The 17,301-nt window shown below is 48.9% G+C and overlaps 1 protein-coding gene across 4 annotated transcripts in view; it reads left to right on the forward strand.

The window, feature by feature from the left end:
* Positions 1-17,301, forward strand: part of LOC144823538 (uncharacterized) — a 428,207-nt gene that overhangs the window by 278,671 nt on the left and 132,235 nt on the right. For all 4 annotated transcript variants that reach the window (XM_078682136.1, XM_078682138.1, XM_078682139.1 and 1 more), the window contains one exon: positions 7,733-7,840. In XM_078682136.1, coding sequence (XP_078538262.1) covers positions 7,733-7,840 — 108 coding nt within the window. The remainder of the gene's footprint in view (positions 1-7,732; positions 7,841-17,301) is intronic.

A 17,301-nucleotide genomic window follows, 5' to 3' on the forward strand; every position in this document is an offset into this window, starting at 1 on the left:
ACCATTCTCATTAGAGATGCAAAGATCTGGATGTAGACCTTGTCCAGAGGTCTGTCGTTGAAAGCAGTTGTTACAGGGAATCCTAAACCAAGAGTGGATTTCTTAAGCAGGTTTTATGAAGAAAACAACAAAGGGGTTCTAAACAACGGAGTGCTTAAAAAAATATTCATAGAATGGGCCTGTCCAAAATTAGATCTTGTTGCTATGTCTGATAATGCCAGGACTTCACATCCAGGCTTCCTTATTAAAGCCCCCAGTGCAGTGACATTTTAATGACTTTGTCGAGGATATTACCCTCTGATTTTCCTCTGATACCATTTAATACAAAAATTCATCTTGAAGCTCAGAAATTGTCAGACTGCAATAGTCATCACTGTTACAGAGAGACCAAGGCAGCGGAAGTATCCAGACCTGCCATATATGTCTGTGAACCCATGTTAGAAATTGCAGTTCAAATATCCAATAATTCTTGACTTCAGAGAGTATGGTAATCTGAATCTTCCCCAATCTTGCATGGACAGCTTAAGAGAAGCTAAATGACCTTCAACTGAAGCTTCCTAGTCTTTCATATTGAGTATATTTTCCTTATTGAATTTGTGAAGTAAGTTTCTCCTCCAGTAAGGGCACCCTGTCCTCCTTGGAAAGTCAGTATAGTTTAGTCAAAATTAGTAGGTCTTTTGAGCGTATACTTAAGGATCATTGTAGCATCTGCCTTCAAAGTCCACCAGTCTAGTGGGTATTACTTAAGCTTGAAGGATTAGTGAAATTCAAACTGTTTTGGAAATTGAATCCTATACAGTGTTCATGGCAAATACGTTATTAATGACAATCCTCCTTCTTTCCTTCCTAGGGTCTTACCAAATTTATGCTAACCAAACCATTTTTCTGCAAGTTTTCTTTATTGATGTATTCTTTACAAGCTGATCGTTCCATAAAAATCCTTTATCAACTACGATTATATATGTCAGACTCCAGCCACTTCAAAACAATCTGTTTTTCATTGGGTTGTATCCTGCATCTTGCAGTGTAATGAATTGTCCAATAAACCTCTGCCAGGAATACTCATAGCCCATTCCAGTAGTGGGAAAGTGAGTACCAAGACTGCCTAGAAACCTTGACCTTCAAATAGCAAGCCGGCAGACACAGCATTAGTATGCGGTCTCCAGGGACAGAAGTAGGTAACGACTGAGAGGCGTGCTTTGATGAAGTAAGTACAAAGAGAAGGGGGCCTTGCTGTACTCCGGTGAAGAATTGCCATCCTCCGGTTTTTAGGTCGAGCGTAGAGCTGCGCATGCGTAGCATGCGCTGTCTAGCTCAGGACCTATAGCTGTTACTTTCGGGGGAATCTGAGACAGCGTTCGGCCACGAGCCTCTGCTGTCTCAGATTTCTCCTCGTGAGCGCGCCTTTGCTGCTGGCTGCTTGCGCGCTGTTTCGCTTGCTTTTGCGTGCATACAGACAAACGGGCAGACAGACACTCGCCTACACACCACCTCCCCCCCCACCCCAACCACCAACCAGTCATCGTGCTATTTTAACACACACACATACACACACACACGCATACATACACACGCATACACACACGTGCGCATACACACACACGCGCGCACACATGCCCCTCACACCCCACTCACCAGGTTCTTCTTGCGTGTCCCTCGGCAGCCAGCGGGTCATTCCGGTTAACAGGCGGGGGCCGCGGGGCTCTCCACGAGCACGGGGGCCCCGCTAGCTAACACGGAAATCCTCCGGCGGGCACAGGAGCGCCTGCTTCCTGTTTTTGTCCGGCCCCGCCCCCGTCCCAACAAAGGTTGCCTGGCTTCCTGTTGAAGCCGGGCTGCGGCGGTGAGTTTGCTTGTTTAAAGTTAGGCGTTGTGTGTTCGCAGACAACTCTCTGAAAGTCCAAATAGTTTGGGATTTTGTGTCAAAATCCAGACATACGGAAGTGTTTTGAGCAAAGTCATTGATTTGGGGACATGAACTTCCATTCCGTCAATTCGTAGTAAAGTCTGAATTCTTTTAAAGAAATGTTTTAGCCCACAGAGACGTGCTACGAAGGAATATATCTGTTGACATTGTGTGTCCACTTTGTTTTTGTTCTTTGCCGCTCGATTATTTTGCCGGCCGGATTTGTAGAAGACTGGTTTTATTAGTCATAGTTTTTTTTTTTCCGGAAATACTGTTCATAAATGTTGGTCTTTTTGCTGTTAAGTCCTCATACACATGACTCCACTGTTAAAATAATGCAGTTCTTCCTCCTTACCCAGGAAAGCAGGTAATGCAATCAAAGATAGAACATACATGAGTGACTGTCGGTAGACAGGCCGCAGTTAAACAGCTGGAGGTCGCTTTAAGAGACCGTGACATACGAACAGTCTACCAGCCGAAAGGCACGTTTTACACCGACTGACACACAGACAAGATAATATTAGGTGCGCCAGCTCATTCTGTACTGCAAACTAAATAGGTCCAGACATCGATTTTCATTTTGCATATCAGTGCATTCTGGGGGCTGTAGTCTATGCTGACTTTAAGCAAAGCAACCAAACTAAATGACGTAATGACTGTCGAATTGTGAAGTGACAGCCAGGTCTGGGTACAAGGTATATAGGAAATGATCTGGCGAGTAGACTTCGTTCACCGGCACTTCCACCAGCTATCCAATTTACGATTTCCCCTGAAAGGTATTTTTCCACTTTGCGGGAATCGGCCATTTATTTATTTGTACAAGTTGGAGTTGGAAGACAACAGTGCGCCGATAAACATCTTGGGAACATTTTTGAAGCTCACTTTGTCATTTCCAAGCCACATCTGCTTGCGCGAGAATGCGTTTGGTTTCCAAATTGTGTGTTTTCTTATAGCTAAAAAATGTCCATACTATCCAAATCTAAGTAATATGAACCATTGTTTGGTGATTTTTAACCTGTTTGGAACATGCACTGTTGTGCAATTCAAGGGCACCATATTACTAAGTAAATTGTGTCTTTAGTAAAGTTGCTCAAAGCTCATCGTAAAAGTTTAGACCGAATCGCTGAAACAGCTGCAGACTGCAGTCCCCTATTGTCCATTATCAAAGAGGGCGTTAAATGAATGGCCGCCTCTTTATTACGCGCTGCTCTGCAGACGCCTTTGAAGGAACGTGTGCACTGCTGCATGCTGCACACTACCGCACGCCTCACACTGCTGCACACCTCACACTGCTGCACGCCTCACACTGCTGCACGCCTCACACTGCTGCACGCTGCACACTGCTGCATTACTCACACTGCTGCACGCCACACACTGCTGCATGCCACACACTGCTGCACGCCACGCACTGCTGCACGCCTCACACTGCTGCACGCCTCACACTGCTGCACGCCTCACACTGCTGCATTACTCACACTGCTGCATGCTGCACACTGCTGCACGCCTCACAACGCTGCACACTGCTGCATTACTCACACTACTGCATGCTGCACACTACCGCACGACTCACACTGCTGCATGCCTCACACTGCTGCAAGCCTCACATTCCTGCACGCTGCACACCGCTGCATTACTCACACTGCTGAATGCCACACACTGCTGCATGCCACACACTGCTGCATGCCACATACTGCTGCATGCCTCACACTGCTGCATGCCTCACACTGCTGCATGCCTCACACTGCTGCATGCCTCACACTGCTGCACGCCTTACACTGCTGCATGCCTCACACTGCTGCACACTGCTGCATTACTCACACTACTGCATGCTGCACACTACCGCACAACTCACACTGCTGCATTACTCACACTGCTGCACGCCACACACTGCTGCACGCCACACACTGCTGCACGCCACACATTGCTGCATTACTAACACTACCACACGACTCACGCTCCTGCATGCCTCACACTGCTGCATGCCTCACACTGCTGCATGCCACACACTGCTGCATGCCACACACTGCTGCATGCCACACACTGCTGCACACCTCACACTGCTGCATGCCTCACACTGCTGCATGCCTCACACTGCTGCATGCCACACACTGCTGCATGCCACACACTGCTGCACGCCACACACTGCTGCACGCCACACACTGCTACACACTGCTGCACGCCACACACTGCTGCACGCCACACACTGCTGCACGCCACACACTGCTGCACGCCTCACACTGCTGCACACTGCTGCATGCTGCACACTGCTGCATTATTCACACTGCTGCATGCTGCACACTACTGCACGACTCGCACTGCTGCACGCCTTACACTGCTGCATGCCTTACACTGCTGCACGCCACACACTGCTGCATGCCACACACTGCTGCACGCCACGCACTGCTGCATGCCACACACTGCTGCATGCCACACACTGCTGCATGCCTCACACTGCTGCACGCCTCACACTGCTGCACGCCACACACTGCTGCACGCCACACACTGCTGCACGCCACACACTGCTGCACGCCACACACTGCTGCACGCCACACACTGCTACACGCCACACACTGCTGCACGCCACACACTGCTGCACACTGCACACAGCTGCACGCCCCACACTGCTGCACGCCACACACTTCTGCACGCCTCACACTGTTCCACGCTGCACACTGCTGCCTTACTCATACTACTGCATGCTGCACACTGCCACACACCTCACACTGCTGCCCACCTCACACTGCTGCACGCCCCACACTGCTGCACACTACTGCATTACTCACACTGCTGCATGCCACACACTGCTGCATGCCACACACTGCTGCACGCCACACACTGCTGCACGCCACACACTGCTACACACTGCTGCATGCCACACACTGCTGCACGCCACACACTGCTGCACGCCACACACTGCTGCACGCCACACACTGCTGCACGCCTCACACTGCTGCACGCCTCACACTGCTGCACACTGCTGCATGCTGCACACTGCTGCATTATTCACACTGCTGCATGCTGCACACTACTGCACGACTCGCACTGCTGCACGCCTTACACTGCTGCATGCCTTACACTGCTGCACGCCACACACTGTTGCACGCCACACACTGCTGCACGCCACGCCCTGCTGCATGCCACACACTGCTGCACGCCACACACTGCTGCACGCCTCACACTGCTGCACGCCTCACACTGCTGCACGCCACACACTGCTGCACGCCACACACTGCTGCATGCCACACACTGCTGCACGCCACACACTGCTGCACGCCACACACTGCTGCACGCCACACACTGCTGCACGCCACACACTGCTGCACGCCACACACTGCTGCACGCCACACACTGCTGCACACTGCACACAGCTGCACGCCCCACACTGCTGCACGCCTCACACTGTTCCACGCTGCACACTGCTGCCTTACTCATACTACTGCATGCTGCACACTGCCACACACCTCACACTGCTGCCCACCTCACACTGCTGCACGCCCCACACTGCTGCACACTACTGCATTACTCACACTGCTGCATGCTGCACACTGCTGTACACCTCACACTGCTGTACACCTCACACTGCTGTATGCCTCACACTGCTGCACGTCTCACACTGCTCCATGCCTCACCCTGCAGCATGCCTTACACTGCTGAACGCCACACAACACCACCACATCACTCTAGGACACCACCACATCACTCTAGGACACCACCACATCACTATAGGACACCACCACATCACTATAGGACACCACCACATCACTCTGGGACACCACCACATCACTCTGGGACACCACCACATCACTCTGGGACACCACCACATCACTCTGGGACACCACCACATCACTCTGGGACACCACCACATCACTCTGGGACACCACCACATCACTCTGGGACACCACCACATCACTCTGGGACACCACCACATCACTCTGGGACACCACCACATCACTCTGGGACACCACCACATCACTCACCACATCACTCAGGGACACGACCACATCACTCAGGGGCACTGCCACATCACTCAGGGGCATCACTAAGGGGCACCACTATATCACTCAGGGACACCACCACATCACTCAGGAACACCACCACATCACTCAGGAACACCACCACATCACTCAGGAACACCACCACATCACTCAGGAACACCACCACGTCACTCTGGGACACCACCACGTCACTCTGGGACACCACCACGTCACTCTGGGACACCACCACGTCACTCTGGGACACCACCACGTCACTCTGGGACACCACCACGTCACTCTGGGACACCACCACATCACTTTGGGACACCACCACATCACTCAGTCCAACCACATCATCACTCAGCACCACAACAGCATCACTCAGCACCACAACAGCACGCTTGCTACCAACAAGCATTCCCATAGCCAATAGGACTCGCATTAGGAAAATGTAAGTTATTGGCTTTGTGAATAACAATGCTATTAATTTATATATTTTCAAAGCCAACACATATTAAAAAAAATTGTCATTTACAATACCAATAGCTCACATTTTCCTAATGCGAGACCTATTGCATTGCAAATGCTTGTTATCTTTTTATCTTTACAACAACATGGCTAAATAAGTGTCCTATTTCAATTTCTAGGGTGTGACTACTAGCCCCTCTACCCCTGTTGTTGACCATGAGGCAATAGTATTGCCTAAATAGAAGTATGTGCCCTCATATGCTACATGTATTTTAAGTGTTGTTTGTCAAGTGGTGACTTTTCTCACTAGTTTTCCCTGACATCGAGTGTGACACATTCACTTCACACTAGATAAACACACAACATAGACACTAAGTGCACCCACTATATACGGGTGCATTGATCCACATAAGGAGCTGCATGTATTTACAAGCCTATATGGCCTGCAGGCTTGTCCGGTGGGCAGCAGTTGTTTTTAATGTATCTCTTTGCTTCTTTTACAGATACAGAGTATTAAGTAACCGTATGTATTTTGTGTATTCACATTAGGTGTGCACTTCACTGTACCCTCATTATAGGATTTATTAGGAGTGGTACGCACGGGGCTGGACCCCGTGTAGTCCTGATGAAGAGCTTGTGGCGGAAAGCTCTAAACATGTTGACACAGACACAATACTAGGGGAACTAAACTCATTAAGGTCAGGTTTCTCTCTGGTCCTAACCCCTAATTTTAACCATACCAGCTAGGGGCGGGAATAAAATAGTGGCTCACTAGTTAGGTATTTTTAAGACTTATCTTCCTTCCACTCCACATCACTGCACCTCACATAGTCCATAACTATGTGCCGCTACGTACTTGCAAATTGCAGCACGCCTCAATCCATAGAGGTTTGAGAGGAACCCCAGTGATGAAGCATGCCACCTAGGGGAAATCCTGGTGGGTGAGCGGTCTCTAGAAAAGAGTCTATTTTCTAGTAAGATGATAACAAAGAACTTTCGTTGAATCCTAGTTCCCCATAGGTTAGTTTTTTTATATTTACTTGAATTTTTGTGAAACCAAAAAATTCAACATCCAGAGAAGTTCTTATTTAATGGTTTACAGAATCTTTTTCATTGCTAAAAGTGGCAGTTCATCAGGCCCAAGAATAGGGAAACCTCAATAATTATTTGGTATATGTAGAGAAAGGGCTTAAGAACAGAATGAGCAATATTAAAGAGCACACCAGTAAAACAGCTACCACTATTTTTATTTTATTATCTTTCAGTTATGGATAGTATTTTCTCCTTTTTTTCTTTGAGTAATCTTGCATGCATGAACTAATATTAACTGATCAATTTGTGTAGTTTTTGAAAAATACTAAACAATTTTATGTTCCTTTTACAGGATCTGGAGATGCATTAGCTGTTGCATCGATTGGCATTAATGAAGAAGGGGAGACCTATCCAATTGATATCCAAGACTGTGCAAGAGGCGAAAGTTCTAATGGTGCAGGTGAGGAATGCGTCTTGCTGCAAACATTTGAAAATAAAATTTCAGTGTGCCATCTAGAAGATAGTTGTGCTATTCTATAAGAATCTAAAGCTTCCTCATCCATGAAGAAGTTCCTTTAGTGGGATATTGGTGTTGATAAAAAGACATTTCTCCTCTGGCTCTCATAGGCCTGCCACCATGATCAGCTTATTTCCCCGTAACAGCTTTAAAGATCTCCTATAAAGCGTTATGAAAGTGAAGGTCCATTAGCTTTAAATTCACGAACCAGATTATTTTAATACTGTGCGGATGCAACAAGATGTTCTTGCCTCATGAATAAGATAATTCGACAAACATTTTAACCAGCCAGCTAAACTGGGGTTCTCCTCCATAAAATCTTTATCTAAAAGAGACAAGTTAGTGATAGACTCCTTACCTTAGAATATTACCCAGGCGTCAGACTGGATCCGGAAAGTTTTCTGCTTAGCAGTACCCCTGCGCGCCGGTAGGTGGCGTTGTACGGCTCAGCGTTCGTCACTGGCGTCGTAATCGCCGGGATGATGTCACAGAGGCTACGTAGGCACCACCCATCCGTGCTGATATCAGTTCTTTCTTTATCCGCGCCGAAAGCGCAGATCCAGATTGAGCACGTACCTCGGTCAATTTTTGACCACTTTTTTGAGACTTTTGTCTCCTCTCCTGGCACACGTAGGGATGCCCGGCTTTAAGTCTTGTGGGTCGTGCCGCCGTAATATGTCGGTGGGGGACCCTCATGATGTCTGCCTCTACTGCCTGGAGACCGACCATGACTCCTGGGACTGTCTGGACTGCCGTGCCATGGCCCGAAGGCCTTGCGGAAGTGACGCCGGAAGTTGCTGTAGGTCCGGCACTCCTCTCACCGCCACTCCGGGTCTAGAGGCCGTTTTTTGGGACCACTCCCGGGACCAGAGCCGTCACTCCTCGGGCTCGCCTTCAGATTCCAGTAACGACGCCATAAGAAGAAGTCGAAGAAGCATGTTCGCTCTCCGACTTCCCCCCGTCGCTCCTCGGAGGCGGATGAGGGGGACAGGGGCTCTGCCCCTGCGGCTCCTCAGGAGCCTGGGAGTCCCGCGGCCTACCCGCTATACCCGGGTTCGTCGGCAACTCCCGAACAGATGCAAGAATTTCTTGCTGCCATGGACCACCTGTTTAGGCCTCGAGCTCCGGTGCCCCTGCGGGCCTCGCGAACCCGTGTCCAGATCCTGTTGGCCCGGCGGCACCGCCTCTGGCGCCGGCCCTGGGGCCACTGGATCCAGCACCCTCGGCTCCGGCGCCACAAGGTGCAGCACCGCTGGTTCTGGCACCTGCGCCGCCCCTGGCTCCGCCACAGGCGCCGCACTGGGTGACATTTATCCCACCCCTGCCCCGGTTCTCGGACCATTTCGTTCCGACCTGGGATCCACATTGACATGCGGCTCCGGTTCGGCCCCGGCCAGCGTCGTTCCCGGCGCCGCCCCCGACGCCGCTGACCCCCTCTCTGACCCAGGCCCTGCCGCCGCAGCCGGCTCCTTCTACTCCGGAGCCGGATGAGGACTGGAATGGCTCCGAGAACCCCCTTGCGCGTCAGTGTGACGACGAACAGGATTGGGTGATTGACCTTCAAGATGTGGGTGAACTGGATGTGTCTTCTGACCCGGGATTTGCAACCCCTCCGCCTACTATGGAGGAGGGTGCTTCCTACACTATGGTGCTGCATCGAGCTGCGGAGGCTCTCCATCTCGACCTCCCTACGGTGTCCCTTAAGACCAACTCCACGTGCTCCAGACGGCGTATATGTCGTCGGAACCGCTGCTCCCTTTCAATGAGGCCCTTACCGAAGTCCTCTTGGGCACTTGGTTGCGGCCGGCCTCGGGGGCACCAGTGGACAAGAACGTAGCTAGGCGTCATTGCCCAGCGCCTGGTGATCCTACCTTCTTTACCACTCACCCCACACCTGAGGGCCTGGTCATTCAGGCCTCGACGCCGCAGAGTTCTTTCCCCACGACTCCGCCCGATAAGGACTCTAAGAAGCTGGACCAATATGGCAAGAGGTTGTTCTCCTCGGCCAGCTTGGGGTTGCGGTCGGTTAATACCGCCTGCTTATTGTGGCGTTACTCCCACGCCGTGTGGGATTCTGTAGCAGAGGTCCTGCCTCAGTGTTATGAGGAGGTCCAGACTATCCTTTCCCAAGCGATTGCAGAGGGCAAGGATGCGGCGAAGTTCGCCATCAGGTGCGGTCTGGACACGGCTGATTCCTTGGGCATGGCCATTTCCACGACTCTGGCGTTGCGGCGCCATGCCTGGTTGCAGTCCAGGGCCAAGGTTACTCGCTCCTCTTTCTGTCCTCCCCTCCGGCCATGCCACCTCGGTACCACCGCATGTCGGGGGATCATTTGGCTCTTCTCCATCAGGAAGTCACGGCCCTCCTGGCCAAGGGAGCCATTGACCATCACTTTGCCCACCTTCTTTCCACCTCCGCATCTTTCCAGGGAAGAGGAGAGGCTCCACCGTCTGGACCCAGAACGTGCGCTAGCATTCTATCTGCAGCGTACACAGCAGTTCCGGGTGGATGATCAGCTTTTTTGTTGGCTACGTGGGCTCCAAAAAAGGTCGGGCTGTGCACAAACGGACCATCTCCCGGTGGGTCGTTTTGTGCATCAACGCATGTTACTCCTTGGCCAAGAAGGAGCCTCCTGTGGGGATGCGTGCCCATTCAACCAGGGCAACGGCAGCCACTACTGCCTTGGAACGTGGTGTTCCCTTGCAGGACATTTGTCAGGCAGCTACGTGGGCCTCGCTGCACACGTTTACCAAGCAATACTGCCTTGACAGTCAGGTCCGGAGAGACCGCTTTTTTGGCCGTTCTGTGCTCCGTGACTTTTTGGTGTAATCTTGTTCGCAGACCCACCACCGGGGTTGGTATTGCTGGGGTATCTATTCTAAAGTAAGGAATCTTATCACTAACGTGTCTCTTTCAGATGCACAAGTTACTACTTGTGTAACGATATATCTGTAAGATTCATAAGTTAGTGATAGATTCCTTACCGCTCCACCCATCCTCCCCGTTCTGCGAACTGATTACTAGGGTTGGGGTCATCCCCTTTTAGGGCCCTATTTTTTTGCACCAGTGGTTAGTATCTTGCATGGCTCTGCGTTTCGGCGCGGAAAGTCGTGTACAGAACTGACGTCAGCGCGTATGGGTAGCCTTCGTGACGTCATCCCGGCGCTTACGACGCCAGTGACGGACCTGGATCCAGTCTGATGCCTGGGGACTATTCTAAGGTAAGGAATCTATCACTAACTAATGTCTCTTACAGATATATCGTTACACAAGTAGTAACTTGTGCGTTAGTCACAAACACTAAATTATGCCACTCACTCTGGGATCTTAAAGCAATTTTTGAAAAAAAATGCACATATATATATATATATATATATATATATATATATATCACCACTGCAAACCAATGCGTAGCACTCCTTTACTGAGAGAACACACTGGAGCCGCGACCACGGATTTCAAGCGTGATTTATTAGCACCACTAGGTCCGACGCATTTCGGAGTTTCCTCACTCCTTTGTCATGGGCAAAGGTTAGTGCATCATCAGTTTCATTTAAAGCAAAACGTGTATGTTTGTGCAATGAACATAGAAACAATACTGTTGTTATTCGTCACAGTCAATAAAGTTTCAATACGTCAATTTCAATGTGAGGAGTGCTGACTACATGCAGTGCTCTCATAATTATTGCACAACACAATTAAATGTACATTTCATTGTTAGTACAAATTGTAGCATATTTAAATAATCGTTTAAGACTGTCCACTTTTTAAAAGTAAAAAGGATACCATCATTAGGTGTCATCACGCACTGTGCCTGGTAGCTCTGATTAATTACAGAGGTAATCATAATTCAAAAGCCACAGTGTTCGAGATTGCTGCCCCAGTGGGCAAGGGTCCCCTCATGCAATAAACAAGTCACTATCAATCACTACATAATAGTCAGGTTAGCATCAAAATAAAGCGATACAAAAGGGGATGATGGACGGAGTGTTTGAACAAATCAAACACTCACCCCCAGTCAACTGATCTGGGTTTAATCCATCACCATTCCTTAGTTCACTCAGCCACCCCAGTTCAGACATGGCTATATGCAAATCAGTCTGACCCTGTGCCTTATGGGAACAGTCCAGCCCGAACTGCCAAGCCATGTCTTCCCTGGACCGGAAACAAGCCTCCTGGGACCGGTTTCGGATTCATAATCCTCATCAGCCATGCTATCTTGAATCCAGTGGCCAAGTGAACAAGGGACTCACGTCTGAGTATACCCTGCCACACTTAGGGCGAACAAAGCGATACAAAAGGGGATGATGGACGGAGCGTTTGAACAAATCAAACACTCACCCCCAGTCAACTGATCTGGGTTTAATCCATCACCATTCTTTAGTTCACTCAGCCACCCCAGTTCAGACATGGCTATATGCAAATCAGTCTGACCCTGTGCCTTATGGGAACAGTCCAGCCCGAACTGCCAAGCCATGTCTTCCCTGGACCGGAAACAAGCATCCTGGGACCGGTTTCGGATTCATAATCCTCATCAGCCAGGCTATCTTGAATCCAGTGGCCAAGTGAACAAGGGACTCATGTCTGAGTATACCCTGCCACACTTATGGCGAACAAAGCGATACAAAAGGGGATGATGGACGGAGCGTTTGAACAAATCAAACACTCACCCCCAGTCAACTGATCTGTGTTTAATCCATCACCATTCTTTAGTTCACTAGGCCACCCTAGTTCAGACATGGCTATATGCAAATCAGTCTGACCCTGTGCCTAATGGGAACAGTCCAGCCCGAACTGCCAAGCCATGTCTTCCCTGGACCGGAAACAAGCATCCTGGGACCGGTTTCGGATTCATAATCCTCATCAGCCAGGCTATCTTGAATCCAGTGGCCAAGTGAACAAGGGACTCACGTCTGAGTATACCCTGCCACACTTAGGGCGAACAAAGCGATACAAAAGGGGATGATGGACGGAGCGTTTGAACAAATCAAACACTCACCCCCAGTCAACTGATCTGGGTTTAATCCATCACCATTCTTTAGTTCACTCAGCCACCCCAGTTCAGACATGGCTATATGCAAATCAGTCTGACCCTGTGCCCAAGTGGGCGAATATTAGTGAGATGTATCATGCCTCATGGCCACCAGTGCACAGTAATCAATAACAACAAGGGGGGTGGTCCTGCTCCAGTGAGCAAAAGCGACTGTGGTCGATAAAGGAAAAGCAGCAGCCAATTAAAGTGAAACCTTTTCGAAAAAAAGCTCCTCGGCACTCTCACTTGACATCTGTAAAAACCAGACAGAATAATCCTAATAAAATACATAAATAGTGCACAAAAAGTATAATTCTAACTGAACACCAAACTTAAAAGACAGATCAGGAGAACATGAAAAAATGATTATCTCTATGACGGTATTACAAATGTACAGACATCTCTTCATCAAGGTTCAAACCTATGGGGACTAAAGTGTTGTACTTAACAATCATTCTGGATTCCAACCTCCTACGTTCAATGGTTCTGCTCCCTCCCTTTGGTCTAGGTGGTGCTCTATCCATGACAGAATCTAAGAATGTTGCCATTCTGATTATGGTATTCACTGAAATGGCGAACAACAGGATACTGCTTGTCGTTTTTCTGAATCGCCCTTAGATGTTCAAGCACCCTCTTTTTTCCTTTGTGAATGGTGCTTCCTATATAGAATCTGTCACGAGGGCACCTCAATGTATAAACAACGTATTCACTATTACATGTTTGTTGATGATAAAAGGGGTTTTGTTTTTACAGAGCTTAATGGCTTTACAACTACTGCTGTACTTGCAAGCCTTGCATTGGTTACAGGTGAAGAACCCCTTAATGTTAGTGTGTTTAGTCTTGCTGGGCAATACATTTCTACTTAACACATCACGAAATGATCAGGGTTTTCTAAATGTGAGAGAAGGATATTCTCCCACATATTCTTTTAGGTCATTGTCATTTCTCAAGATCTCCCAAAACTTTTTCAAACTCCTCCTGATCTCCCAGGCTTGATTGTTGTATTTCGTAATGAACCTAATAGGCTCCTTCTTCCCTGTGCTCTCACTCTCTGACTGTTGCCAGCTGTGGTCTTTCTAAACAGCCTGCTAGTGATTTTGTTTTCCCTAATCTCAAGTATGAGATCAAGAAAATCAATGGTATTCTTACTAGTCTTACTCTTAAAGTGCAGGTTCAGGTCGTTCTGATTCAGTGCCTCAAAAAACTCTTGTGCCTGGGCATCAGTGCCTCTCCAGACACAAAAAATGTCATCAGTGTACCTCACCAGAGGACGACGTGGTCAACAAAATGTCTGGTGTTATTAACAACCTGCTTCTCCCACCAGCTGAGGTACAGACCTGCAAAGCTGGGGGCGAAGCAGGTTCCCATTGCAGTCCCCTGGATTTGTTTGTACAACTTGTTGTCAAATAAGAAGTAATTATTGATGAGACATAGCTGGATTATGTCCAAAACCATTTCGGTATGGAAAATGAAAGATAGGGATCTGTTTTTCATAAAGAACCAACATGCTTGGATGCCTAGATCTTAAGGAATACAAGTATATAGACTAGTGACGTCCTTACTCATTAACAAATAGTTGTCATCCCAAGTGATATTGTTAATGATTCTATGGAAATCACTTCTATCTTTAATAAACGATGGTAACGCCTGGACTAGTGGCTGTAGAAACTGGTCCACATACTTAGATGTGTTCTCAAGGGCACTGTCTCTTGATGATACAATGGGTCTCCCTGGCGGCATAGTGGCATTTTTGTGGATTTTGGGGAGGAGATACAAGTAAGGGATTTTAGGATTTCTGCATGCTTGAAAAGAAAATTAATCATTGTTCAACAATCCCTTGTTTCTCCACCCAACCAGTTTAGTTAAAACCTCTTTGTTGGCAGTATCGTATTCACTTATGGAGGAAATACAATATCTATTTTTGTCTGACAATTGTTTGTACCCTTTGTTAAGGTACATGTCACGTGGCCAAATCACGACGATCCCGCTTTTTTCTGACTTTTTAATAACTAAATCAGTGTTGGCCTCCAACTCTTTTAAAGCAATTCTATGCGACTTTTTCAGATTAGATTTCCCAGAGGTTTTGTGTAAGTCAAGTTTCTGAAGCTCTTTTATCATACCCTTCTCGAAACAGTTTATGGCATTGTTACTTATCTGTGGGATAAAAACAGATTTAGGTTTAAAACTAATGTTCCCACCCCTTTCTAAATCAATATCAGTATTGATGAGACTGATAATTGGATCTTCGATGCCGTCCTCACCCCCAGCCAACTCATGAACCGAGTGTAATGTTTCAACATCATCTATGGTAAGGGCTGATAGGTCAGCCTGTGCCACACTCTGTTTATTAGGTTTGTGAGTTGCAAACTTTTTTTTAATTTAAGTTTCCTAATAAAACTAAACAGATCTATGCGTGTTTCAGTATAGTCAAATTCGGAAGTGGGGCAAAATGATAATCCCAAAGATATAAAACTTCAAGTTGGTCCTTAGTCAATAATAAGTTAGAAAGGTGAGATCCAGACCGCGCGGCGCTCCTGGAGAGGCGGTGGGGCGCAGTCTTTGGGGCCGGCATAACACGCATCTGCCACAACTTGGTTAAAGGCGGCGATGCGCGCCCCATTGGAGCCACTTTTGCCACGCACTCTGCCTCATTGGTGGCCCAGCGCATAACTTACCTGTCTCTTGGGGAGCTAGAGGGACCCCTCCTGAGCGTCTGGGGGGGCTTTGAGGGAACAGTGCCCCCCCCTGTGTTTTCACTGAGATCCAGGCTGCCTCAGGCAGGAGGAGCTGTGCGAGTGTCCCCTGGTCCAACATAAGACGACTACTGCACAGGCCAACAGAGGTGATCCCTGAAGCTTGTGACTCCCATGGCGGCTTTGGCCCACCGTTCGATTGCACCTACTGGAGACTGATTGTGGAAGGCCCACCGCCTCCCCGGGGGAAGTGGACAGCGTGAGAAGCTATCAGGGGCCTGCGTACTGCAATTGAGGTCCGGGCCGACGAGCCTAACACATACGAACTGTAGGGGGTGGCTCTTCGGCCCATACTGAGTGCCCTAGTCTGGTTGGCGAGACACCTTGGCCATTACCATGGATCGCGTCAGGGGCACTGGCTCCAAGGTCCAAGCAAACAAACTGTATCGCTACACAGTCTCCAAAGAGGCTCAGCAGGGCCAACTGTCCGAAGATGCCGTTAAGGGGAGCCCCGGGGAAGATGAACTGGAGCCGTCACTTAAGGATGTCATGGCGGCAATTACTGGAGTCAAAACCTCCCTGTATACTGTGGCAATTGATGTCAATCTTATTAGGGCCAACCTTGGAAAATTTAACGAGAAAGTCAGACAGGTAGAGATCACAACCTCTAGCCTCATTGATGAAGTCTCGCAGCTACATAGAGAGGTCCGCGAACTCCGGAACTCACACACCCTCACAGATCTCAAGTTGGATTATTATGAAGGTCGACTTAGGCGCAATAATCTAAGCATTTTGGGAATTCCGGAGAAAGCTGAGGGGCAAGCACCAGACCTATTTATTGAGGACCTTATCCTTAATCACCTCCAACCCAAAGGCCTCAGTAAGTTCTTTGCTATTGAACGTGCTCACAGGGTCCCGGGCGGCCGTCCCAATACTGGCGCTCCCCAGCGGCCCATGCTGGCTTGAGTCCTCCACTTTCATGACAGAGATGTGATTCTCCAGAATTCCAGAGCTGGGGCCCCCTCCGCTACGAAAACGCTGACTCAATGCTTTTCCCAGCATGCCTCCGGTTTGAGGTGGATGGGAGAGCGTGGTTCTTTGACCAACCGGAAGCAGTTGCGGAGTGGATTGAATATCGGGGTGCAAAGGGTCCTGTACATCGTGACGCTGGGGAACATGCAGACTCTCATCCTTCTTGAGATACAGACACAGAACATGGTAGCCTGCCACTGAGTAATTTGCGACATGGTGGAGGGGTGGGCCAGGAGTGTTTGCATGCTGGTGCGGAGGATTACGTATGGACTTCAGCCGCCCGTCTACTGGGGGCAATGTGAGTACCATGGTTAGGGGCAGGGACGCGGAGCTTGCTATCTTATCCCTCTTTCTTTCTTTGAATTTTTCTCTGGGGCGACAGGCACTCTGCAAGTTTTTCATGGGCAGTTTTAAGCCCAGAGTGTAGGGCAGCGGGGTGGGGGGCTGTTGGGCTGGGGTGTATTGTTTGTTGATTTGGTGTTATTTTTGTTACATCGGCACAGCTTATGCTTATGTCTTTCGGAACTTAACAGGTAGGGTGCATGTGGAGGGTGGTTGGCTGTGCGCTGTGCAGGCTAGACCTAATGGGGGAGAAAAACGTTAACATTTTGAGTTGGAATGTTAATGGGTTAGAGGACAAAATCAA

Source organism: Lissotriton helveticus, chromosome 3_1 (assembly GCF_964261635.1).
Source record: "Lissotriton helveticus chromosome 3_1, aLisHel1.1, whole genome shotgun sequence".
Lineage (NCBI taxonomy): Eukaryota > Metazoa > Chordata > Amphibia > Caudata > Salamandridae > Lissotriton > Lissotriton helveticus.